The sequence below is a fragment of the Emydura macquarii genome, unplaced genomic scaffold (genome assembly GCF_026122565.2).
Source record: "Emydura macquarii macquarii isolate MOO-44397 ecotype Brisbane River unplaced genomic scaffold, CSIRO-AGI_Emac_v2 contig_1253, whole genome shotgun sequence".
Lineage (NCBI taxonomy): Eukaryota > Metazoa > Chordata > Testudines > Chelidae > Emydura > Emydura macquarii.
In genome coordinates, this window is record NW_027131390.1 from 100,174,603 (window position 1) to 100,202,197 (window position 27,595).

The 27,595-nt window shown below is 45.8% G+C and overlaps 1 protein-coding gene across 1 annotated transcript in view; it reads left to right on the forward strand.

The window, feature by feature from the left end:
• The window catches only part of ITGB5 (integrin subunit beta 5), a 114,493-nt gene extending 93,836 nt beyond the window's left edge, over positions 1-20,657 (forward strand). The window contains exons 11-15 of the mRNA XM_067549614.1: positions 11,238-11,460; positions 12,521-12,624; positions 17,029-17,145; positions 18,983-19,149; positions 20,077-20,657. Of these exons, the coding sequence (XP_067405715.1) occupies positions 11,238-11,460; positions 12,521-12,624; positions 17,029-17,145; positions 18,983-19,149; positions 20,077-20,172 (707 nt within the window). The 3' untranslated portion in view covers positions 20,173-20,657. The remainder of the gene's footprint in view (positions 1-11,237; positions 11,461-12,520; positions 12,625-17,028; positions 17,146-18,982; positions 19,150-20,076) is intronic.
• The last annotated feature ends 6,938 nt before the right edge of the window (positions 20,658-27,595 follow it).

The window sequence follows — 27,595 nt, forward strand, 5'->3', positions numbered from 1 at the left end:
TGGAGGCAGACTTCTGAGTTCTGTGAATCACTTATGCTGCTCTTTCAATCCTTTCTGGATGAGCTGAGGAGTGGTATTGATGAGTTTGAGGCTCTCTGATACCATGGTGGCGAGATGAATTAGAAAAACCTCCATCAATGAGGATGAATTTATGTGAGAAGGACTGTGAAGACACGCTGTCCTTTTCATTGTAGGGGGACTGGAGGGATAAGTAAGTGGGGGGAGGAAGTGGAAGGGTCCCCTCCTTCCCCCAGGGAAGAGATTATGACATCCTCAAAAGGGATAATACTAAAATATTAATACTAGTGAGCACTTGGATAGTGTCTTCCATGTGTGGTTCTCAAACTGCTTTCAGGCGGTAATAATCAAGCCCCAAACACACCAGGGTAGGAAGCAGAACAGTAAAATGAAGCACAAAGACATAGAGTGACTTGCCAAAGATCACTCAGTGAGTCAGTAGCAGAGTTGGGCATAGAACCAAGGAGTCCTAACTCCCAGTTCCATGCACTAAACCTGTCACCAAAAGACCACGTGTAACTCAGATCAAGGCTAGGCTGAGACACTACTCACTTAGAGAATATCCAGTAATGTCAACTAAACGCAGGAGATCTGCAGGGTGATAAGAGTTTATTAAACAAAGGATTTTATTTTAAGAAATCCACCTTAGTTTTCTGTTCTGGCCTTCTGCTTATCAAGTGCTGCATGTTAGAATGAACACAATAGGATATTTAGTGATTACATTTCAATTGCATACAAGTATAGAGAGAGGTCTGGTTGTAGCTGTTGCAGGAACTGTGGAAATCCACGCTGCCCTGAGATAAGTCTCAGCTGGCTTTATGGGACAACTGAAGCCACATGCTTTAGGTGAAGTCCTCATGTCCCCTGAAAATATCCAAACAACTGAGCAAACTGAGTGAGTGTGTCACTTTCACAACCACTGGTGTCTGATAGCTGGGATCCTGAAAACAATGCACAATTAGCTGTCTCTCTCAATGCCCAAATGTTGGACACGGTGTGGGATAAAGACCCAAAAGGAGGGGGACACACAAAGCATTAATGCTGGAAATTTAGAAGGCTGTGGGATTCAGTCCTTTAGTGTATATGACTCTTTCGCTGATGTCAGTTTCATGGTTCTGCATTTCTGATGTAAAGAATTTTTAACCATAAAAATGAGGGGACCTCATATGTGTTCGGAATGTAGTTGCCTTTGGGACTGAAATGAGTGACTTGCCTTGAAACGAGGGACCACTGAGGGGCTCATCTCTTCTCTGTGCTGCCTCTTTTAGATATGATAATCCATTGAAGTCAACACAAAGACAGGCTGCCTGGAAGGTGTGTCTGCTAGAAATGATAATGTGCCTGGCTGGGGACTCTTTTAATTTCACCAAAGGGCATGTGCTACAATTTGCCTTTGAGTGCCATGTTTTTTTCAATACTGTCTGGTGAATGAGCAAAGAGGAGCCAAATTTTCTGCTGGTGTAAATGGGCGTAAGTCCACTGAAGCAGGGATCTGTATCCATTTATGCCAGCAGAGAATTTGATTCCACGACTTAATTTGCTGGTTTCATAATAACCTTCATTAAACATGGAAGCCCCTGTTCCTATTTAGCCTCCTGTGGCCAGCTGGAATGTTCATACCAACCTTCCTTACATGTTCCCTTTGGCAGGCCATTTTGGAGCAGCAACAGTGCTGTGTGTCTCATGGGAGTGAACAGTAATACCTTCCTCCTTTTGAAAACTTCCTCTGCTTCTGAGCTCTCCCTGCCTCTCTGACCACTGTAAAACATCTGGCAGCGTGACTGCTCTTACCCAAAGCACAGTGCACGCTAACTGACTTGCGTTGCATGAGACTTGGTTATTTGCACCCTTGGAACGCAGACACAGGCTAAAGCTTGTGGCTCATCTGAGTCATGGAAATTGTTCTGCCGGAAATGGTTTCATTTATTTGCCTAAGCAGATGCTGTTTCTAACCATAACCTCTTTTCCAAAAATAGAGGACTATGTTTTTCCAATTTTCAAAGCCTCAGAGCGTCTTCCACCACCCTCCTTCCTTCCCCTTAAAATATTCCTTTCCTGGAGCCCTCATGATATATTTATTTACACCTCATAGTCCTAAGGATCTAGTTTCCAGCCTGGACATCAGCTGCTTGTCACTGAAACATCAGCTGGTGGAAAATTAGGCCAGTGAGGTATGAAGGTAGATAGAAATTCAATAAAGACAAGTGCAAAGTACTACACTTAGAAGGAAAAATCAAATGCCCATATACAAGATTGGGGGTAGCCAGGTAGGCAGAAGTACTGCCAAAAATGATCTGGGGATGACAGTAGATCACAGATTGAATCTGAGTCCACAGTGTGGCGCTGCTGCGAAAAGGGCAGTTGTAATTCCAGGAACTATTAACAGGCGTGTCAAATGTAAGATAGAGGAGGTAATTCTTCTGCTCCACTTGGCACTGTGAGGTCTCATTGGAGTGCTGTGTCCAGTTTTAGGCACCACACTTCAAGAAAGATGGGAACAAAGTAGAGAGAGTCCAAAGAAGAGCAACAGAAATGATAGAAGTTTAGAAAACCTGACTTGAATAAGGTTAGTCTTGAGAAAAGAAGACTGAGGGGGGACCCGAGAACAGTCTTCACATATGTAAAAGCTCTTTACTAAAGAGGATGGTGATCAGTTCTTGGAGAAGGAGTAGTCAGCTTAGTTTACAGCAAGGGAGATTCAGGTGAAGTATTAGGGAAAACTTTCTAACTATAAGGATAGTTAACAGGTTACCTGACAAGGTTGTGAAATCCCCATCCGGGGAAGTTTTTAAGAACAGGTTGTACAAACACCTCTCAGGGATGGTCTAGGTATATTTAATTCTGTCTCAGTGTGGGCTGGACGGATGGTCTAGATGAGTTCTTGAAGGTCCCTTCGAGGTCTACACTTCCATGAGTCTATAAAAGACAAAATCCGTGCATGTACACTATGATAGCAGCACAGGGATACACACCTGGATTTGTCAGGAGCTAAATTCAGTGCCTCCTTTTAAAAAAATACTGTCCCTCTTTAATCTACAGTAATGCCAATGCCAGCCCCAAGCATTTAAAAGTAATAAATCAGGCCCCCAAAATCATGACATTGGTTTAAAAATATTAGCTCTTTTAAAAAGTAAATACATTTTGGGTTCATTTTATTTGCTTTTTGGCCTTTAGGGTTCATGTTTCCAAACTTTTTTTCCACAGCCAAGAGTGCTAAAAACTTACTGTTAATTTATTTGAAAGAAAGCTGAGATTCTCATATAATCATGTGACTCCAGAATCTGGGGGTTGTATGTGTAAAAACTTTAATATCATGAGACTTGTGACAAAACCTTGAGAGTTGTCAACATTAATTTATTCTAGCAGATTGAAGGGTAGGTTTAATGGGAAAAACAATGCTGAGAAATGACTGGTTTGATGGATGGACAAAATTCCTGGTTAATGATAGAGATCTGAAACCTTCGCTGAAATCTGACAGGGGCATTTCTACCCATTCTTTATGGAGACATTGGAACTTTCACTTCCTACTCACTCCCACATCCCAGGATTTTCTGGCGGAGTTTCTCTAGATAAGTTCTGTGGTGTAAATAGACTCTGAGAATAACCACCCTATACTTTCAAGGCAACTGTAGGTCAGAGGACCCTTTTGACAGAGCTTGTTTGGAGGTTATGGGCCTCATGAAAAAGAGTGACCGACCTTCTAAATGCTTATCTGAACCCCAAACCTTTTGAGGCCCTGATAATGAATACAGCCATTAAAAAGAACTGAAAGTTCTTCCAAAAAGTATATACAGTATTATATACAACAGGTGAAACTTAATCTGGAATACGTGGGTAATTCTGTCCTCCCATATTTAAGAAAGATGAATTCAAATTGGAACAGGTGCAGAGAAGGGCTACTAGGATGATCCAAGAAATGGAAAAACCTACCTTACAAGAGGAGACTCAAAAAGCTTAGCTTGTTCAGATGAAGGCTATGGGGAGATATAATTGCTCTCTATAAATACATCAGAGGGGTAAATACAAGTGTGAGAGAGGAGTTATTTAAGTTAAGCACCAGTGTTGACACAAGAACAAATGGATATAAACTGGCCATCAACAAGTTTAGGCTTGGAATTAGATGAAAGTTTCTAACCATCAGAGGAGTGAAGTTTTGGAACAGCCTTCCAAGGAGACCAGTGGGGACAAAAAACCTAACTGGCTTCAAGACTGAGCTTGATAAGTTTATGGAGGGGATGGTATGATGAAACTACCTACAATGGCATGTAGCCGATCTGCAACTGCTAGTAGGAAGTATCCCCAAAGGCCAGTGAGGGTCACTAAATGGGGAGGACTCTGAGTTACTACCAAAAATTCTTTCCCAGCTGTCTGGCTGGTGGGTCTTGCTGAAATGCTCAGGGTCCAATTGACTGCCATGTTTGGGAAAGAAATTTTCCCCCGGATCAGACTGGCAGAGACATGGGGTTTTTTTGCTTTCCTCTGCAGCCTTGGGCACAAGTCACTTGCAGGTTTAAACTAGCGTACATGGTGGATTCTCTGTAACTTGACGTCTTTAAATCATGATTTGAGGATCAGTAACTCAACCAGAGGTTATGGGTCTATTATAGGAGTGGGCGGGTGAATTTCTGTGGCCTGCAATGTGCAGGAGGTCAGACTAGATGATCATGATGGTCCCTTCTGGCCTTGATGTCTATGAGTCCCCACTGCCTTTTGGAGAATTGTAAATGGTGGCGACTAGAGTGGGGGCGGGAGGGAAATTAATAGGAATCGTGGGATGAAATTAATCAAAGGAAAACATAGGATGGATTTTGGGCAAAAGTTCCTGCAGAGAGTTACTTGATTGGTAGAATAACTTCCCATTGGAAGTGGTTGAAGCTTCTAACATTAAACTGAACAAATATTGGAAAATCTAATGTAGGAACAATTCTGCACTGGCCTGCATGTGTGTGTGCATACACTAGATGACACACAAAGTCTTTCTGATCTCTGATCTCTGTTCATCTAATTGCTACCGCCCCTCCCCCAAATGGCCTCTTGTACAACCCAGACGCTCTCCACGGAAGAACGGCATGGGTTCCTGTAAAGAAGTTACTCTGCAGTCCAAAGCAGCAGCAGCAGCACAGAGAGCTGAGTGTCACCCTGCCAATTCTTCTAATTTGTTCTGTGCTCTTGCCACGAGTGTGAAAAGGAGAAGCCAGGGAGGGGGCGGGGTTAGCCTTCTGGTTGGCCCTTGTTTGCACATCAAGAATCCTAGCATAGAAAAGGGGTGGGTGTGTGAAATGAGGACAAGTAGATGTCCTGCCAAATGTTTAAGTAACAGCAGGACATGACTGCGCAGCCTAGTTCTGTGCACGGCCGATGTTAGTACAGCACACACAAAGCAGGACTGGATGGCTCTTGGAACTACAGAGCACCTGCATTTTAGATTTCCATGAGAGCTGTGGGTGCTCACTATCTTTGCAAATCAGGCAGTACAACTGGCCTCTTTGCTGTATTAGGTGGAGTGCTGGGGTCCCCTAACAGCACTTTGCGCCCCAGCTCCTACCTTACAAACTGCCTATGCTGTTCTGTTCCAAGTCTCAGATGTGTGACACAGCTTGGCAGAAGGTGGTGCTGAATCCTAGAGAGACACAGAACAGGGGCATTTTGACAGGTTAAAAGCTTTTATTTGTCTGGATTACTCTTTTGACTGCGATGGGATTTGTCAAGCACACAGATCATCTAGAGTCTAGACAGGCTCATTCAGGAACATTTAATGGAGGTTTCCAGTTAATAATCTGTGATGTTTAAGGGCAAATTCAGAGAGAACATTTCATTTCACAGTTTTATCTGGAGACTTAAAGTGTCTAAAATAATTTAATTTTAGGGATGAGACTGGAAAAAATGTATCTTTTTATGGCTGGAAAATCCAATTATCTCTTTGGCTATACAGACCAGCCCTAGTAGAATACATTCAAAACCAAACCAAACCAAGGTTTTTTAAAATACACATTAATACTCTGCACCACTGGAGGTGTATTAAAATACACCTTTCTCTCTCAGTCTGAGATTACATTCCCAGTTTGGGAGTGAGACCCTTTCCTGATGAGCAGTATTATTCCTTGGCTTATTTTTAGAGCCAAATCCTGGAATACTTCCCCATAGACATTATTTTATGTACAGTAATAACTCCTTGGCCCCTTTAACGTATGTCAGTGAGGCAGATAGGGCTGGAAGCATAGAAACCTTTCTGCTATGAAATGCAAATACCCTGCAGTATTCCAAGGTTTCGGAAGTTTTGCTGCAAACCTAAAAATGTGGCTCAGGTTCACCAAAAAAGCTTAGTGAGGCTTGCAAACCAGATCAGATCCAGGGCTCCTTTACTGTGAATCTCTCCCTTTTAAGCATGTTCTCAAGAGAGGTTGGTGGTTTAATTTGGAATCCTAGCGGCAGCTGGGGTTTGCTTTGTCATTCAGACTTGGGCGAAGCTGGAATATTGGATTTATGCAAACAGAAACAATGACAAAACCTTACCAAAATCTCTGTGGACTGAAACTGCCAAATCACACACAGCTCCCCTTTGGACCTTCTATTCCAGACGGGGGTTTTCCGTCACTGTAGTTAATCCATGCCATTGGGACGTAGCGGCTAAGTCAATGGAAAAATCCTTTCAACAACCTAGCAATGTCTATACCATGGCTGAGATTGACTTAACTATGTCTCTCAGGGATGTGAATCTTTCACACTCATGAGTGATGAAGCTAGGTCGACTTAAATTTTAGGTGTAAGTCAGGCCTCGGACACATTGGGTATGTCTGCACTGCAGTAAAAAACCCGCGGCTGGCCCGTGCCAGCTGACTCAGGCTCATGGGGCCCGGGCTAAAGGGCTGCTTTATTTGTGGTGTAGACTTTTGGGCTCAGGCTGGAGCCAGCACCGAATGCTTCAGAAAAAGATGCAAGAAACCCCTTGGTAGGCAGATGTGGATTAATCTGCCCCTTGTGAGGGTCTCATCCGAATCCCTAATTGGCTTAAACCAGCAGTTCCCAAACTGGGGGTTGTGACCCCAAGTGGGGTCGTTTCATCAGCAGATGAATCCCAAGCGTGCAGAGGACGCCCCTTTATAAAATGGCCTCTTCCGCACAGGGTGACCTCACACGTACTGTATGCACGATGTCACGGCGCACGGAGGATGCTGTTTTGCTCTACAAAACGGTGCCCTCCATGCAGCATGACCTCATGTGCACCGTATGTGTGTGAGGTCATGCAGTCCAGAGGGCGCCATTTTGTAAAGCAATATCGCATCCTCCTTGCGACATGACCTTGCACATACAGTGCGCGTGAGGTCACACGGCAGGGAGGACATCATTGGTAAACTGCAACTTCCATGCTGCCTGGGGTAGTGGGAAACAACACATCTGAAAATGGGGTCATGCAAGGAAAATGTTTGGGAACAGCTGGCTTAAACCCTGGAGAATGAGGTTTTATATCCTTCCAAAATGTTCGTTAATGTTAACTGGTATGACTCTTGGTACTACTGTTACCCTATAAATGTCCAGTCCCTCTCTGAATTTCAGTAAGTTCTTGATACGTTTATTATACAAAAACATGTTTGTTTTACCTTGTTCTCCCCCATCTTATCTTTGTCGGGCAAGGTGGGTGAAGTCATATCTTTGATTGGACCAACTTCTCTTGGTGAGAGAGACAAGCAGCTTACACAGAGCTCTTCTTCAAGCCTGGAGAGCTACCTCAAAGTGTCACTGTTAAATACAAGGTTTGTCGGTCATCTACCTGTTGAGTCCTAACACAGTCCCGCATCGTGAACTCCCTGGGGCAAGGAATTTCTACTGATTTATTTTTTTAAACTACAATGGGGCCCTGATCCTTGATTGGAACCCCTGGGCTCTACTGTAATACAGCTGATAATAATGAAGGTCCCATTGCAGTCACTGCAGTACTGAATGTATAAAAAACCCATAATTCATGTAGCTATGGCAATATATGTATTTGCTAATTTGTGCCTGGGCATGGCCAATTCTGAAACTAACTGGCCATGTGCAAACAGCCAACTTGCATATATAAATCAGGCATTTACATTATATGCCTAAAATAGACACACCATTCCATCGCCCCTCCTGGACAACTGATTACTTATCAATATCGGGTCCAGGAGAAGAAGAAGCTTGCATTTGGAGAGCATATAAACATGCAGATACCCTGTGGCTTGTAATATTTTGAAGTAGAGTTTGGTCCCAAGCAAATGATGATGCTGAAAATGATGGTGCTTGAAAGCACCTAGGAGGCTATGGGCAAAGGAGGTGGCTAGTAAAGTAAAGAAGTTCCTGTTTTGCAGAGCTGATATTTGAGAGGTGCTGCGGCACCCCTGCTAAAGCAGGAGTCATGGGAAGCCAGAGAAATCACAGTGTTTGTGGTGAAGAGAAGAATCGGCATGTATTCTTTTTAGCAGTCTGGTCCGAGAAACATGAGACTGGGGAAACTAAAGCTGTAATTAATTTGCTGGTGAGCATAGATGCGACCTGTTTGGCTTTATAAAATATGCATTTGAAAGCGACCCCCTCCTGGCTTACGCAGAGAAGAGCCAGGGAGCTGATTCAGAAACCACATGCTTGACAGCTTGACACTCCACTTACAATAACTGAAAGCTTTTGAGATGCTTGACTTGTTAAGCTGTCTCTAAGTCCCACAGCTGCAGTAGGAGGCTTTGCTGGAGCAGCACCACTGGATCAGATTCTCCATTTATCTACAGCTATTGGAGTTTTTGCCTACAAATCTGAGGGACTGCAGCCAGACCCACTGCACTGTTTGATGAGCAAGGTGCTTTGGGTCTGTTGAGAGGTATTTTCAGTGGCAGGTGCAGTTGCTTCTCCTTTGAGTTGACAAAGGACCATTAATGAGAGTGTCTGAGAAACAGGAATGTCACTTTTAACCAGGAACGTCACTTGTAGCTAGGTGGATAATTTTTTGGCAAATAAATCTGAGGTTCTGGATTTGTTTGGGGAGCGTGGGGACTTTTTTGGTCCATTTCCTACTTCTGTGTATTGTAATGTGGGAAAACTCTCCCAAAGAAGGCCTTAGATATTTCCAGCTGTTAAAGGGGCAGGGGATGAGTTGGCTTGTGTAATGGTTAATCCAGTAGGCTTCCATTGCTAAGACCTAGGTTCAAAATCAGGACCAGTCACATGAAAGACTGAACCCTAGGCATTTGGATTTATCACGTAACCACCACAGAGACTGGTGGGATAGGGTGAGGAGGAAGCGTTTGTACAGCAGTGCTGCCCGCTCTGTGCCTGGGCTTGGACCAATGCTATTACTCACTAATTTCCAGGAACCATAAATTCACCCCAAACTTAAGGGTAAAACAATCGTTTATTTTGAAAACTGCACACAATGAATCTATCTGCGGTACTTCTCTGGCACCCATCACCAGAGTATCTGGGCGCCTGGTAATCTAATGCATTTATCCTCCCAACATCCTTCTGAGGTAGGGAAGTGTTGTTAGCCCCATCTGAAGCCATCTGTGGATCTGCCTGGAAAAGGTAGCATGGGAAGTGAGTGCCCAGTAGTTCACCAGAGAGCCTGGTTATTAGAGCACATACCTTGTTCACTAACAGGAGAGTGTTGGAAAGAGCACTCTCTCTAACAGCCATTGATCGCTTTGCATTAAAGCCGAATCCTGCAAGTGGGGGACAGAAGGAGCTTGGGGAAAGATGGATAGAGAAAGCTCTTCTTACTGAAGCACGTGGACTAGAGGAGGCCAAGCATAAAACCCAATTAGTGCTCTTCCATTGATAGCCATATTGGATACATTAGGAAACTGTGATGCCGTACTAAGAAGACTAGTATATTGACCATAAGGTCTGGTTTTTTTCTGTATCTGCTTCAGCTCCCATTGGTTAACTACAGTGAGTATCGAGAGTATAGTGACTGTACCACTGCTCTCCAGCACCCAGCAGTATGTGTCTGTTAAACATCGTCTTCTGTGCAGCTGAGACATAGCCACATCTGGTTTAAAAAGCAATATTCCTAAAGGTGTTGTTTCAGAACCTTTGCCAGCTTTCGGCAAGGAGGCTGGGTGTGGAGAATCAAAGGATCAGCTGCTCTTTTGCTGCTTTTCTGGCCCTTCTGCTTTAAATTGCTCTCAGGGTAGGGTTTTCTTTGCTCCCCTCTGTGGTAAACAGGGAGAGTTGGATTTACATTGAAATTCTCAGGCCCTTTAGAAAGCCCTGTGCAGATATATAAACAAACACATCCTTTATTAGCATGTTTCTTTTACCAGGCTGGAACAAATAACTCTACATGCTGAAAGAAATTCACCTCTAGCTGTCCTCAGCTTTAAATTACCTGAGGTTTTTCCCTTTTTTAAAAACTGATCCAACAACAGCAGAAATCATAATGCTAAATCAGAGGGTAACGTTTCTTCATTAGCTGGGGCCTTCATCTTGACCCTGCAACATACTTTAGCTACTACTGAAATTTGTAATGAGCAATAGAAGAGGAAATCTGCAAGGCACATTCACATACACGATATCTAAAACCTAGAATCCTGAATATCTGAAATGTATAGTAATGGGCCTGAAATATATATTGACCCTGTTGCAGCAGAGTTAAAAAACATTTTATTCCTGCAATGAGGCGTTGCTGAAAGGTGCTATCAGGGCTCCAAGGTCAATGTTTGCACTTTAATATCAATCACTGTATTAGTGGGCAATAGTATAGGGGAGTAACACTTCAAAAAAGGAGACTCTAGGAATCCAAAAACATTAATCCATAGGACAGAGAAAACAGAGATAAAGGCGATCACGCTATAGCCAAATTCTGAATGCTCTGGCTGTAGCATGAAATCTGTAATAGCCAGTTGTATGTTGGCTGGTGAGGAAATAGAAAACTATTGTCCCTAGGTTGTAAAAGTTCAGACAGATTTCCCAGCTGCAGGCCACTCTGTGTCTTGAAGAAATTATAATAATAACAATACCTAGACACGAAGAACTTTTTATCTGAGGCTCCCAGTAACTTGATACTTAGGGTTTTTATCTTTCCCCCTTCCCCCTCCAAATAACCTTCCTCCCTTCAACTCAGCAACATTACTGGTGCATCTCTGTTCCTTTTTACGTCCTGCCTCCTGCACGGTGTCACTGCATCACACCCCAGGCTTTTCCCGAGTAGCATGTCTGTTCACTTGCACTGAAATCTGATGTTTGTGCTTGTTGTCGATTATCTTTAGGCCATGGACAGTGTCACTGTGGGGAGTGCAAGTGCCATGCTGGGTACATCGGAGACAACTGCAACTGCTCGACAGAGACGAACAGTTGCATTTCGAATGACAGTCAGCTATGCAGCGGCAGAGGCAACTGCGTCTGTGGAAAATGCCAATGCACTGAGCCCGGAGCCTTTGGCGAGACCTGTGAGAAATGTCCTACCTGCCCGGGTGTCTGCAGCACTAAAAGGTACCTCACCAACTGTGCTCATTAATGGCTCACCCTGTGTAACAAAGGGAAACTGTTTGTTTTCTGACGTCCTTCAAATAAGGTGCCTCTGTCACTGCTTCATGTTGGTCCTGCTGCCTAAGGGTATGCAGAGATAGCCCCTGGGGATCAGCACGCGGGTTAGCCTAGCCCAGGTGTGAGCCGCATCTGCCCTGTGTTCCCCCATATGTGTGTTACTAGGACTTCTGGGGCCACAGCCCATGGTTCTTTGTGTAGCAGTAGTTGCTTCACCACTCTGATTATTTTCCAGTGAATTGTGGGAGAACTTCTCTGTTCTTTTGGGCACAAAGAGGGAATTGTGGGAAGGCACTGGGGGACTGTTAGTATGTGACTGGAGGTGTCCAGATGCCTCTATGGGAAATTTTCCTGCAAACCAGTCTGAACCTGGCAGAAAGTGATCAATACAGGTCATTTCATGCCTTGTTCTAATGCAGGTTATACTGGCGTTTACTGGTATACGGGTAATTTACTGGCATATACTGGTAATTACTGGCAGCCAGATCTGCTTTTCCTGCTTGGAGCAAGGGTTTCATTTGAATGGATCTTGCTATGTGTTATGGAGTGGTTATGATTTAAGAGACTGAAAATACACTGGAAAAGGCACTTTGAGCATTTAAATGCTTATAGCCTCATAACAAATATTCATAGTATCTGTCCTTTCTGCTTCCAGCCATTTCAGAGGTGGTCCCACTCCAGAAACCTAGATCCAAAATCGCCTGACATTCAGGGCTGGATCCAAATTTAACAGCTGACACCCATCTCTATGGTGGGTTAAACCAAAGCTCCAAGTACAAACACACCCAAATAACCAGGAAGTTTGCAATTCAGCCCCATCTCCAGGGTTAATGTGTCCTTAATTTGGAAAGGCTTGGCCAAAAGGTTTCTGTTGCTTTTGTGATGCAGATGTGTGACTGGATTAACAGGTCAAGATTCCTTTTGGAAAACAATTTGGGTGAAATGTCTGAATGTTTGTGTGGTTTCGAAGATATTTATTCTTTCTCTTTGTGTATCCCTCCTGAAGGGACTGCATTGAGTGCATGTTATATAATTCAGGAAGACTGGCTGATAACCAAACCTGCCATAAACACTGCAAGGATGAGACCATTACCCGTGTGGATGTGCTCAGTAAGTAATGTACAGCAGAATCATATGGGAACTTCATGCATGAGGCTGTTGCAACTGGCTGCTAGATTTAACTGGTCTTTGCAAAGAATTGTATTTACCCTGATGGACATCATAGCTTTTCCATAAAGAAGATCGCAAATAAAAATCTGGCTTTAGAAAGGCTAATTCATTATCTTCCCTACACATTATAATCTCTTCACTGTTACAATGTTACCAGATCCAACTATTTACCATTTGCTGGGTTTGTTCTGTTATCCATATCAGCTACAGGTAACGCTTGTAATCTTGACACTAAGTAAATGTTACTAGATTCAAATTAGATCTGGAATTCAGAATCTAAACACTGCATTTCAATTCGCCTGGTACATTATGAGCATGCAGCTGATCTGTTTTTAAAAGTAAAATCTAAAAATATAAAAAAGAAAAGATTAGTTTTCTACCTGATCTCTTATAGCAAAACACATTTTTGTTAAGCAGATATTTGTTTCTCTCTTTCATTTTAATATGTATCTGTTCCAGATTTTTACTTACTGGTTGCACTTTTTGCTCTCAGCTTTCTTTCTGAGGGTAGCTGCTATGTTGGCTCAACCTTTTGAATCAACGTTTTATTAATAAGTAAAATTTCATGTGCAGTTAATTGCCTTGTGGGAGTCTATATTTTTTCTTCCCTGTAGGTGGTCTTAGAGATACACCTAGACAGGTGTAAAATGGCTCCCAGCCACTGCCGCACAACAGTCTGTCCTGCCCACAGTCCACTCTGTCCAAGGCTTCCTGCTGCCCTACCAGTCGCCAGCTGCCATCTCGGCCTGTTAACAGCCGGCATAATTTAGGGCAGCCATGAAGTTACGCCATCCGGGGCCACCCTACTGCACAAATGACCTAGCAGTAAAGAATGTGAAGGCCACCTGAGGTGTGCTATGTATTTTTTGGCTATAGCCAATCTATGAAGTAAGGGGAACAGGATGCATCCCAATGGAAAGTGATTGAGAGGAAGGGTTAGCAAGTGTCTTGTCAGAGCTACATTTTTTGTGTTGATTTTTTTCTGGCACCCTCCCTCCTTGTGTCTGTAACATGAACAGTTCATCGAGGTGGGATGTTTTCTAGGCCTCTTGGAAGAAGTGAGCTTTAAGGGACGGGTTGGAGTAGAAAGGCGAGGGCATTGGGGTAGATGGATGGCTTTTTTTGAATGAGAGGATAAATTAAGTCCTCTCTAACCTTTCACATTTGGAACTTTTTTCACTGTTCTTCCCCCCCTTCCTTCTCATAGAATCGTAGCAATTTGTGGTGAAAACACAATAGGTCACCTTGTCTTTTCCCAGCTTCCACTCAATCTGCCATCGGTGGGGAGGGGAGGGCCTGTTCCCTTCAGAACCTTGTCACATGCTTTTGGCTACTTTTAAACAACTTCAGCCTGGAGTTCCTATCTCTTTCCTTAGGAGACTCTCCCATATTATTTCCAGTCTTGTTACAAGCACCAAGTGATTTGAACAGTGCCACCACATTTAATAACAGCTCACTGCAAAAGCTACAAGGTCATAAGTCTACCTTAAACCCTTCCAGTGGCTTCTAACCACAAAAAGCTACTTTCACATGACTAGTCTGGTGTTTGTTTAAAGCCATAAATACAGGGGTTTACGTTGATGTTGCCCTCTCATGCCTAAGTCTTGCAACACACATGACCAGATTTTTGTGCTGACTTGCACCCTGGGAGATTGTGCTGGGTGGAAGCACAGACTCATGCTTGTGATTTGCAAGCTCCCCGGCTGTTTTGGAAGATGGGGCAGGGCAACTAACAGCCAAGATTTAGTTTTAAACTTTCTTGTTTTGGCCAGGAGCTGTGTTTTTACTAGAAGATCTGAAGCCTGTCAAGACAGACCAAAACCTGGCTGAAAGTACATACACACTGTATAGTGCATGTTAAGATACTTGTTAAAGCTTGGAATGTTGATATTTACTGACACTAGTGTGAAGATGGATGCAGCTGTATCATTGCACTATCGACAGCAGTTACTGTAACCCAGGGCTAAACATTTTCTAAGAGGCAAGGTCAAAGACATAAAGGAAAGTGAGACAGAGGAAATGCAGAAGGAAGAGAAATAATAGGGTGAAATAGCAGTGGTCATAAATATGATCACTGATACTGAATTAGAGTAAGGCCCTCAGCAGCTACTACTAATGATGATCACCATAGTCTGGATTTTCAAGGTGCCTAAAGCAAGTTAGCTGCCCACTCTCATTTCAAATTAATGGGATATGGGTATCTAACTTCCTGAGGCTCATTTGCAAATCCCAGCCTACAGGGTTAGTCAGTACACAAAGGCCATATTCTACCCTTGATCACGGCACAAACGTCCCACTGACCCCAGTGGGGATAGAGGGGGAACCATGAGTACGCTGAAATTTATACCCCAGCTCACAGCCCTTAATTATACATGGAATTCAGCCCTCTGAATATGACACCTCTGTTTTAAACTCTACAAATATCAACTTGGAACTGAGCCTATCCAGGACAACAGATTTGAAATCAAACTAATTGTTTTGCACCCAAGTTATAACTTCCCTGAAATGACCAGGTTTCCAAAGAAGCCACTGACAGAGACCTTTCAGTGATAACTGCAGCGGTAACACAAACAGTCTGCTTTTCTATGGTACATTTAAAAAAAACAAAACAAATTCCTTCTTAAACCAAATCTTCTAATGTCCTGCCACTCCCCCGCGTTCACCTTTTCTCCCTCAACTTATTCCCCTTTCCTCCCACACTCCCCATTTCCATCTTGGTCTTGAAAAAATAAACCTCCTGATTATTTCCAGAGATAAAACAATTCAGCACATTTGGAATGCAAGTCAAGCGCTGGATTGTGGTTTTGATACCATCCCCATTTATGCAAACAGTTCACTGCTTTCCTCATAAAATGGGCTGTTATCCTTCACTTTATCTACAGTGTTCCAAATTTAAGAGCAAGAAAAAGAAAAATGAAAACGGCTACCTTTTTGAACTGCATAGGATGGCAATGTCAAAAGAAAAGATCATGTCAGCTTCTATATTTCCCCTCAGTATCTTACTGTTACATGAACCACTGACTGTAAGTTTAACCTCTTCAAAATGTTTGTGGGCATGATTATTAATTACTCGTATTACACCAGTGCCCTAGAAATCCCAGCCAAGGCTGGTGCCCTGTTTGTGCAAAGCACTGTAGAAACACAGAGGTATGTCTACGTTGTAGTGAGAGGTGTGATTGCAGCTCGCATGGCATACATGCGCCCTACCTTTAATCTAGCTAATATGGCTAAAAAGAGTGGAACCCTGGGTGTGTACTTCTGTTCCCAACTGGGACGGAGTCTGTTAAACTGCATCCTCACTGCTATTTTTTAGCCATGCTAGCTAAATTAAAGCTAGCATGAGCATTCCTACAAGAGCTGCTTTTCAGTGTGAACATACCCATAGTGAGAGATGGACCTTGCCCCACAGATATTACAGCCTAAAGAGGACAAAAGCTGGAAATAGAAACAGAGGCAAAGTGACTTGCCCAGAGTCATAGAGTAGTCATGAATTAGAACCCAGTTCTCCTAACTCTCAAGCAGGAGTCACCAAGCCACACTGGCTCCCTGGTTAACTTATCCGGTTATCTGTATAGTGCCCATCACTGAAGGATGTCAGTACTGAATATTGTCAGTACTGTCATCTCTCCAGATCTTCATGTTTCCAAGTGCTCTGTTGTTAGTCTATGAACACATCAACCTTCCCCACAAATCAGAATCGGATTGCACTCATTTCCTGGCTCTCTTTTTGTTTTGCATTTTTTCCCCAACTCCTCCAATATCTGCAGGGAAGTGCTGCTGACCTTGCAAAGGGAGTTTGCAGTGGTTCTGAGTTGCTTGACCTTCTTTCAGAGACCCCTGTTAATTGCTCTGTTTGTATGAAGTAGGCTAAACCCACCCAGGCATTTCCTTCACCGCCATGTATTTGTATTCATAGAAGAGCGTCCAGATGATAGACAAAAAGCTAAGGTTCCGGGGTTGGATTGTGCTTTTTTTTTCCCCCTCTAGTGTTAATGGCTTCTTCTATTTCAGCTATTTGAATTATTCTGTAATGTGCACCATATGTACCAACAGGAATTTATTTAAAGGAATTCAAAGTCCCCAGAGTTATAGAGTTCCAGAAAATATATCCCACTCTGAGTCCAGATCCGTGGATAGTAGAAACTTTTCTTCCTGCAGGAAGAAAAAAGCTGAATAACAAATGTCCGAACATTATGTCACCGTGCAGAGACGCCATACCACCAAATGCTACAGAGTGTCTTCACTGTTTAACATATGTTTTAGATGCATTGGATTCCTGCGTCAGGAGCTGCCAGTTCTTACGCTGCTGACAGAGCCTCAGGAATGTCCTTCATTTCATTCCAGAAACAGATGACCAGCACGCGATCCTGTGTGTCTACCCCATGAATGACTGCGTGATGAAGTTCACCTATTCGGAACTTCCCAGTGGAAAGTCTAATCTGACAGTCCTCAAAGAGCCAGGTTGTTTTTGCATTTGTTTTTCATTTTGACATAAGATGCCAGCCCCTGAGAGGTGCTAGGCTACTGCTGAACTTGCCTGGCTGTCAGAAAGGCTAAGTGCTCCCAATAATTGCGGTCCTAGCAGATTCTGGGTAAGGAGAAGGCTTGGAGTCCTCCTCCAAAACAGACTTTGAAGGAAATTAAGATAGATTTTGGGGAAATTGAGTCAGGGCTGACCTTAAAGTTCATGGAACTCTAAGCTCCCTGGGTTAGATGGGGAGGGGAACATCAGGATGTTAGTGCAACTACCTCTGGTCCTACGCCCATATATCTCTACTGTCCTACATGAGGCCATTTTCCAGGTCCTGCTTTTAGACTCTTCCACAATAGGGAGACCACCAAGATGGGGTAGAGAGAGGCTGTATGGTGGCATTGTGTGTGCTGCTTTGTTTCTGCCTGCCCCTAGACATATTGTTGGCCTCCGTGTGAAATGATGGGGTGTATTTTTGAACTGGGGTAGCAAGGGAACTCTGAAGATGTGGCATCAAAAGGAGGACTGAGGTGGTTTTTGGGAGAAACACCACTGAGGAAAGGGAGGTGTCTGAGAGAACACACGTGAGAGAGATTCCCCTCTCAAATGTACAACAGAGCATGAGACAGTGGAGGGAAAGGGGAGACATGGCAGGGGTGGGAGAGTGGGTAACAGTTGGGGAGCACTGAAGGGTCACAGTCATTTTGAGAGAGTGCCGCCATTGTGGTACCCGACTGGAGAAACCATGGGGTGAGTTACGTCAGTCTCTGGCTCCACAGCTGGAGGGGAAAATTGGTGCAACCTGTCAGCTGGGCTGGCACAAGGCCCCTAACTGTGTGGGTCCCCAAACAGTTGCTTGAACTGCTTGGGCTTAAAGCCAGTCCTGAAGAGAGGAAGGGAATCTGGATAATGTAAAATGCATTGGCTAGAGAACCAACACCCCTGATCCAAATGCTGAATTTCATGGCCTGGGCTCCTTTCTGAATATTGGCATTCGAGGACTGTAAAGTTGTATTGCAAACCTGACTGAGGAAATCAGAAACATCCATGTTCATGTCTAAAAGCATCCAGTGTGTTGAGTTTCTTGTCCCTAAGTGAAACAGCAGAGCCATTAGCCATTCGTTAATAGACTCAGTGATTCTAATGCTCTCCTATTTTCATGCTCAGAGATGTCCAGGAGCTGAAACAGCCACTTTGTCAGTGGTATTAAGCCCTGAGCGCTCTGCGCTTGCACTGAGTCTGTCTGCATTACAGAAACACAACAGGTATTGCTGGCAGCATTGAATTAATCAGCGGTTCCCAACCTGTGGTCCATGGAACCCTGGTGGTCTGTGAGGCTACTACAGGGGTCCGCGGACAAGAAGAAAAATAACATCCTCATCAAGGAAATGTACAATTTCAAATAAAACTAGTAGCAGGTGGTGGTCCGCCAAATGTTTGGAGGTTGAAAAAGGGTCCGCACACTTGAGATGGTAGGGAACTGCTGACTTAGATTAAACGTACATCGTAAGCACGTGTTGGGTGACTTTCTCGCCCCTTTGAAGTCAATGGGAGTTTTGCGATTTACATCAATGGGGACAGGATTTCCCGTTTGTGTTGGAGAAAATCTCTTTAAAACTTAGAGAGGACAATGCCAAGGTAAACCTCTTGTGACAGCAGTGTAAATCAGGAGCGATTCCATTAATGTCAGTGGAGTTACGCTGGTCAGTGATTGACCAATCAGAAGCTGTGCTCTGTGTCTCTGAATGATCTAATGTTACCGAAAGCACATCCCAAGTTAGGGGATGACCCTCATCAAAGCTTTTTTTTTTTTTTCCCCCTCGCTAGAGTGTGGTTCTGCACCCAATGCCCTGACCATCTTGCTGGCAGTGGTGGGCAGCATCTTACTGATCGGAATTGTACTTCTGGCTGTCTGGAAGCTGCTTGTCACCATTCACGACAGACGGGAGTTTGCCAGATTCCAAAGCGAACGCTCCCGGGCGCGATATGAAATGGTGAGTGGTGCTTCAGTGGGCATAGGCGTAGGGTTGGAGAAGGTTCATGGGTTGGGGATGGGGGGGGCCATAAGGCATATGGAGACTCATGGTGAGGATGTCAGACCTAAAAGAGAACTTGTCTGACTTGATATGAAGATGCTATTGGCAAAATGGTGCCCTGCTGCATGTAGGTGTGCTGCAGGGTGGGGATGGGGCAGTCTGGCCCTATTGAGCTGTGTGCACTCTTACTCTGGTTAATTGCAGCTAATGTCTGTGTGCTGCTCCTTATAAAGGAATAAAGCTGCATAAGGGAATAATCCAAATATTCAGCAATGTTTTGTCCAGGCTTCAATTTTAATATTGATATTACAGTGGTAGATGCCCCAGTTGAGATGAGGGCTCCATTGTGCTGGCTTTGTACACTCCCATAGCAGAGACAGGATTTGCAATCTAGATTGTAATTATCCATTGCAGACTGGAAGAACTAACTTTGAGCAAGCCCATTATAATTGCATTGAAGATTATCCTATTACTTAAAATTTACATTGCCTTACATTTTGATGAAACTATAGATGGTTTTTGTGGTGAGTCTGTCCCATCCTGGTTCGATTTGCCAGTTGGAAGTGTCCATAAGGCAGTGGCTTCTCCAAGTTTTCCTGTGTAATCTGTTTTGCACTATCTTTGCAACTTTATCTGCTCTGGGTTATAAGAAATTCCCCTAGAAAAAGGAGACAGGATACTGAATTAGATGGAACGCTGGTGCAGCCAGGTACCACATTTCTTATGAAGACATACCAGCAACAAAGGTGTTTTTTTTTAATTTGATTGACACATGTCAGAGGAAGCCAAGCGGAGATTTATCTCTGAGCGAATGTGATGGCGTATCAGTGTTACTGCTGTTTATATACTTTTCTGTTTGAATTTTTTTTTTCTTTTTTTTTTAAGGCATCCAATCCTCTTTACCGAAAGCCTATTTCTACCCATAGCTTAGATTTCACATTCAACAAGCTCAACAAGACCTACAATGGTACGGTTGATTGATTGTGTGTTAGAAATTTGACACAGCCAGGACTGGCATGCTGTGGACAATTGCTTGACTTTGTTGCTGCTTCCTGAATTGAAGCTGGAATCCTTTTCGGTGCAGAATACCTTTAAAGCAAGACTGAGCATTTACACGGTAAAGACAAGTGGCTCTGCAGTGCATGTGCCGTATAATTCCTGGACACAAAGACATGCTCATGGGCTCATTGCTGGCACTCATTGACTCTGAGAGGTGTGGAACTCTTCATAGCCCAGCTTTTTGGATACCTTAACCCATCAGCTCAGCGAAACAAGTGCCATATTGAAGCTTCAGACTATACCCGTAGAAAGGGTGACGAGGCCAAATTCAGGGGACGGTGTGCTATTGCAAGTCTTTAGGGGGAAATTAGCTTAAAAGGGTGGTGTAAGAAACTAGGATACAGGTGTTCTGCAGTCTTTAGAATCTTTTTTATATTAAAAAAAATAAAACTATTGCATATATATGATGTTATCAGTCTCATCCAGTGTTTCTCTGGCATTCCCTTCGGCAAATGAATTTTTGAGAGGCAGCTGCTTTTAACTTCTGTGAGCACAAGTCAATCATCTGTAGACCCTGATAAGCAGATCTATACATTTAAGTGACTGCAAAAAAGCCGTTGTCATGTCGGCGTAGTGCAGATGTTCTCAGCTGGGTGGGTGGAGCACAAACAGTTGTTGCACCCAGCCTGGCATGCTTGTATCGCTAAATGGAAGGGGTCTCCTAGGGGGATTGTATGGAAAACGTGGTCTGAGCATGGAAAGGTTCTTTGCCCTGTGTTATGCAAGAAGTCTGACTAGGTGATCATAATGGTCCTGTCTAGCCTTAAAATCTGTGATGACTACAGTGGCTGGGCCCAGTGGCTAGAACAGCATGGTAGCCACAAGCAGAGTCTCCTTCCAAGAGCAGTGGGGGAATGGCCGGGCTTTTGGTTCCAAATGGCTGATTGTTTTTAGAGACTGAATTTTCCTGGCCGTGTCCCCAGTACAGGGGTTAAGCTCATCAAGGTGACTGCTTCAGCATTGGCCCCATATGAACGTTGCAGCAGCCCTAGGGTTGCCAGGTGTCCAGTTTTTGGGGGGGGCTGGGGAAGGCAGGAAGAGCATCAGGTGCTGATAGAGCCTGGGGAGCTGCTTGGCTCAGCTGCTGACGGAGAGGAGTGGCTGGCTCCCAACCCGTTCTAGCCTCTCTGCCAGAGATGTAGGTGCTGGGGCTGGTAGGACCCCTCGCTCCAGGGACTGACCCCTGTTGTGCCACACTGTGCCCCGATTGTCCCCACCTTGGCCACTCGTTCCAGGCATCAACCCCCACCATGCCCTGCTGTGCTCCAATTTCCATGGCTCCTTACTCCAGGGCCTGCTGCTCTGCCCCACTGTTCCCCGATTGACCCTTCCCCTCACTCTGGGGACTACCCCCTTCCCCCCCGCTGTGCCCCGCCCTGGCCCCTCACACTGGGGACCAACACTGCTCCCACACACTGCTGTGCTCCGATTGCCACAGTCCCTTGCTCCAGGGACCGACCCCAAATTGCCCCGCCCCCTGCCCCTCGCTTCAGGAACCACACCCCACCCCCAGGCTGTGCCCTGACTGCTCCTGTCCCAGCTCCTCACTCTGGGAACTGACATCTCTCTCTCTCTCTCTCTCTCACACACACACACACACACACACACACTCTCTCTCTCTCTCTCTCTCTCTCTCTCTCTACCCTGTTGTGCCCCGCTTGGGCGGGCAGGCAGGCTTTGCGGCAGCCTGGCTTGTAGGTGGGTCCGGGGGCGGGGGAGTGATGAAAGGAGAGGGGGGGGGGGGGGGAGGTGAGGTTGGGGGGGGGGTTCAGGGGCAAGGACTCGGGGGTGAGATGGGGCAGGCGTGTTCAGTTTGCAGCCATTAGCGAACTGGCACCCCTAAGCAGGCCTTGGGCGGAGGACAACATACGCAGCCAGTACAACTGCCACTGTGCCGGGCTGTGCTGCTGACTTTGTCACGTTGCCCTGAGCAGCGCACGCAAGCTAGTCGACGGCAGGACATTTGCCAGGAACAAGCACACACAGTGTTCATTGTTTTGACGCACTTTTCCCTCTGGAAATGGGTCACGGTCCCAGGCATCCCGGTTTTTTTGTTTTTTTTCCTGCCTGTGTAAACATGAGCACTTATTTGCTCATAATAAACAACTTGCCCGCAGGCAGGATGTGTACAGCCCTCCCCAGTGTGCTAATGGAAATGCTGGAGAACCTCAAGCGTGCCTACTGAAAATAGCTGTGCCGAGGACCAAATTGCAGCCGGTCAGCATCAGTGGTGGCAGAGACCTTCCTGAACGCATCAGCTGTGCGACCCAAGCAGCAGGCAGGCAGGAGGGGCGGTGGGGCCGTGGTTGTGTGTGTGGCGGGGGGGACGCCGGGGACTACAGGTTGCTGTGATGACTGGAGGGACCTGGCTGGACAAACTTATGAGGTGTGGTACTATTACAGCATTGCTCTTACCATGAATTTATCTATAGGCACCATGGCTGACCAGCCTGAAAGCAGGTCCGAGGGCAGTGGGGAGGTATTTGACTGTGCTTTAACCATAACAGTTATGCTAACGACCTAAGGGACACCAGTGTCTCCTACCGCTCTGCAGATGGCTCAGCACACAACGAGTGCGGTGGACCCGCCAGTACCTGGGTGGCCCCCAGCCAGGCTTAACCCCAGCCTAAAGAATGTGTGGGACCGGTGAGGAAACTGAGGCAGGGAACTGCGCATCGGGTTTGTTGTTTTAGAGGAGCTGTATTCGCGGGTGCTTTAGCTCTGTGCGCGCGCTAGGCTTTACAAGTCCCCATGCCACCTGACAGCATTACATTGTACCCCAGACCCAGAGAGCGCGCTGCTTGGGGAGTGGGGTTTCTGGGAGGGGGGTTGGGCATGCAGGCACAATGGCTGGGAGGTATAATGCCCAGTGTGGGGGCGACACACATGGGCCTAGGCAGTCAGGCAGCAGGTGGAAGCGCTCAGGAGGTGTGTGGCGAGGCACCCCAAGCCTGATGCAGTGACTGGATTCTCTCCTCAGGCTCCAAGAGGCTTACAACACCAAGGGAGCCAGAGGCTTGGATTCCTCTCACACGCAATCAGCTGAGTGGCCAAGGGGATGGGGGAAGGGGGAGGGCACTCAACTAGGACCTATGTGAGGCTCTTTCTTGTGAAGGAAAATCAGTGTTGTGGGTGTCCATGGTGCTATTACAATGCCAAGAATGGCTGACGCCCCTAAAGGCGAGCCAACCAGGTGTTAAATTCACCATGTCTCTAGCTGGCTTTCTGAATGCTAGGCCATCGCTGAGCCAGCATGCAGGGGTTTGCTGCAGCAATTACTGGGTGAAGTGCTGTGGCTTGCGTTAACAGTTGTGGATCTGTGACTAAAGAGCCCTGTGAAGAGGGGCTGTCTCATATCCCGGCAAAGCCTGCTCACGGAGGGCCCAGCGGCAACAGAAATGGTGCTGTTGTTCTGCACAAAGGTGGCGGGGCCGGGGCAGGGGTTGGCACAACTCCTTGTGCAGCAGTTCAGAGTTGACTGGGTGCTGCGTGGCTTCTCCAGAACAGTGACACTGGGGGCCATGGAGTCTGATATCAGCCACCAGTAAAGCTCAGCTGCCATTCCAGAGGGCAGTTCAGCATTGATGGGCTGAGACCAGGCTCCTTTTACATCCCGCCGGCTACTGCCGCTGGTTCCAGCGCTGCATGCCTTTCACCCAGACAAAAGCTGTGTTCTGCCAATGTGCCACCACTGCAGTCCTCAGTGGAGCAACCAAGATGAGTTTAGCGTCTAGAAATGAGAGCTGCTGTCCACAGGTCACAAAACTGATGAGACGCTGGACAGGGCTCAGAGAAGAGCTACAAGAATGCTATGTGGGCTGGAAATACCCACCTTTATAGTGAGTGGCGAAAGACGCGCAATCTCTTTAAACAACGAGAGTCCTGTGGCGCCTTAAAGACTAACAAATTACTTTGGGCATAAGCTTTCCGACAAAGCAGGTTTCTGCCCACGAACGCTTATGCCCAAATAAATTTGTTAGTCTTTAAGGTGCCACAAGACACCCGTTTTGCTAAAAACCGACTAACATGGCTACCCCTCTGGACCTCATCACTCTAGTTAGCTTATCCAAGGTTGAGCAGTGCTTTGCTTAAAAATCGCTACAGGGGGAGATTTCTGATTGTAGAGGCCTCTTTAATGTAGTGACAAAGGCATAACACGATCCAAAGGCTGGAAGTTGCTGTTAGCATAGTGTAGAGTAGAAATAAGCCAAACCATCGTAAGACTGAAGGTAATTCTATGGCCTGAGTTACACAGGTCAGCCCTTTAAACTTATTAAAGGTTTGTGTTCTCTGTTTTCCGCTGAGAAAACATATGCGGGAACGTTCTCAGTCCTTAACTTGAAGGGAAGAAAAAATGTTGAATTTTTAACACGTGCAGCTTTTCTTTCACCTGTGGCTGAATAAGGCCCTGCTGTGGCGGTGACCCTGAGGCCAGCCATTGGTGTAGGCCTACTGTAGACAAGGTAAACTGTATCTTCTACAGTAGCCACTTACCCTTAAAAAATCACAGCTTACTTGTGCTACACAAGGGGTTTGCACTGGTGCAACTGCAGCCAAGGGTAGCCAGCAATGGCTGGAACGCGAAGCCTTGCTCTAGCCCAAGCCTAAAATAGGGGAAGTCAAAACTGAACACACACAAAAAAAAAAAAAAAAAAACCCTGGAGAGTTTTAAATAATAGTTGTTAAAACCATTCCCCCTCCGGTCAGTTGTCACTTGTGTGTAATTTATTGTCTGACTGGCTCCTGTGTTGGTCATAGAGTCTTCCAGGAAACAGATTGGATAAGAGCAGAATTTGTAATGTGTGGTGTCTGGGTGAAGGGGGAAGCCTTCCTGGCATTTTTCATTCCTTATAAAGCTGGAAATAAAATGACATAAATCCAATTTTCTTTTCCTTTGCAGGTTATAGGCAGGGGGAGAGGGGGTGTGCTCTCACCGGTCACTGTTTACTTGTAATTCCGTTTGAGTTGTCATGCAAAGGCATTAAACAAAACTTCGACAGGAAGCTGGATTTTTAACACTCCCTCATCTGCCACTGGGACAATTGCAGGGGATAAAGCTGGAGCTTGCCAGATGGGTTGAAGCTGGACCCAGAGTATGGGCACTAGGGCAACGAGCCTGCCACAGGTAGCAATGAAGGCTCTTGCCCGCTACCTGAGGCGTTCAGTGGCATGGTGCCTTCTGTGGGGGGAGGGGCTCTCCTCATACTGACTGTGTGAGATCAATTCCATGATGCTTTTTTTTGGGCTACTATGAGGGTATCAGCTGTTTGGGTTAGGGCATAGCCTGGTTGTATAGCTGCTCCGGTACCAAGCCCACACACCCCAGTAGATAGTATTTTTGTTAATGCGGGTGCAGGACCCGTTTAGGCCTGTGGTGGAATGGTTTTGAACCCTGAGGCTGTGCTGCTGGTGGGTCTTGCTATTTCAGCTTCTTAGCCTCAGTCTTTTTCAGCCTCTTTGATTAATGTTTACTACCATGAGCACAAGTGTGACACCGCCTCTTTCACCTGACCGCCGCTCCACTGAGTTCACTGGCGAAGTAGCGCTTTGGTTGGTGGCGTCCGTGAAAGGTATGCTACTTCCATCAGCGCACGAGGAAAAAAAGTCTGAGCTTGTGGTTGAAACATGCAGCTGGCACCAAAGCGCACCGGGCTCTGCTTTCCGTGCAGCCACCGCCTGGTTGTTGGTCCTGAAACCAATCATTTAATCACGCTGGCCAGTTTCTCAACGCATACGTACTTCGGCTTTGCCCCACTCAGCACTGGCACACCTACCCCCTTTGTGGGCTGCTGCCTTGTAACATTCCCAGCTCTGCGCTAGGCTCTCAGGTTCCCCATACAATGCCTGGGGGAGTTAGGTGCCTAAGGGATCTTCAGAAGCCAGCACACTGAGCAGGGACCTAAGCTACCTAAGCTAGAGAGAGAAGACCTGGTGCACCTACCTGCTTAGCTAGTGAGAGAGAGACACACACACACACACACACACACCTTCCTCCACAAGGCATACTCAGCCACAGCCCCTCAGCACGTCATCTGTTGCTTAAATAGTTAAACAGAAATAGCGTGTACTGATCATAGGAGTCAACAGCTGAGCCCAGGCCAGGATTTTCAAGTTAAAAGAAAGGGGAGTAAAAGTAAACAGAGTAACAGTGAAGATGAGAGGGACTGAGACAATCTGACCTTCCACTTGATATACTAACGCAGCCCCAAACCGTGGGAATGGTACATTTCAAATGGCAGAAGCCTGTTTGTGTCTTAGACAAGCGGACCACAGCTAGCATTCCTGAATGAAAACTAAGGATCACGTGTACATCAGTACATGTAAACATCAGTACATCTTTGGCCAAATCGAAGCCAGCATGATGTGTTGCCAGAGCTCATCACACAGCCGGGGAATGGGTTGGGGGGGGAGGGGGTCTGAGGTTTTTTTGTGCTCAGAAGTGGATTCTGGTCTGAATCTCTATCTGAGATCAGAAAACCTTTCCCTGTGCATTTCATAGGTTCATTTTCGTGTTCCTGAGTGTCATCTGCATGTTCTGCTAATGGATGTGGCATCTCCTGATGCATGTACAGCTGAGGCTAATCATAGCAGCATGTTGATGAGTGCAATAAATCTAAATGAGCAGCTTTTAAAAAAGATGTAAACTGCCGGCCTCCACCCCCAACCGGGGCTCTGGGATGGAGGCAGACGGCACATCTTTCTAATAAATAGTTTTCCTGCTAAGTGGGATCTCCCCTCTTCCTCCCACCACCCCCAATTACTGTAATATCTGAGCACCTTGTCCTGTATAGATATGTATCATCACATTTATTCACCCTGTGAAACAGGGCAATGCTGTTATCCCCATTTTACAGATGGGGGAACTGAGCTTAATGGTCAGATTTCGTAGGTGACTAACGATTCACATAGGTGCCTATTGGGATTTTCAAGGGGACTGAGGTGCATGAGTCCCTCTGAGGATATGGCCCCAGGGGCTAGATGCACACAGGGACTTAGCTGGCTGTGTGCATGCCTACTGGGACAAATGTACATGCCTATGGGGCTTCAGGTGCATACAGGCTTAGGCAGCTATGCAGTTTTGTGAATGTCAGTAGGACCTAAGTCCTGCCACCACCCCACACTGAGCTGCTCAGAGCACTAGCTGACCCCTAAGCCCTGGTAGGTGTCTCACAGTAGGATTTCCCCTGCTTCGCTCACCTAGGAAGCCTGATCCAGAAGGCTTACTTTGGGCATGATTTACCTGCATAAGAGATGGGCCAGAATACTAGGTAGCCAGGACCATGTCCTGGGCTGTGGGAAACCCAGGTTTGATTGACTCTATCCTCTGCTTGATCTGAACCACCTG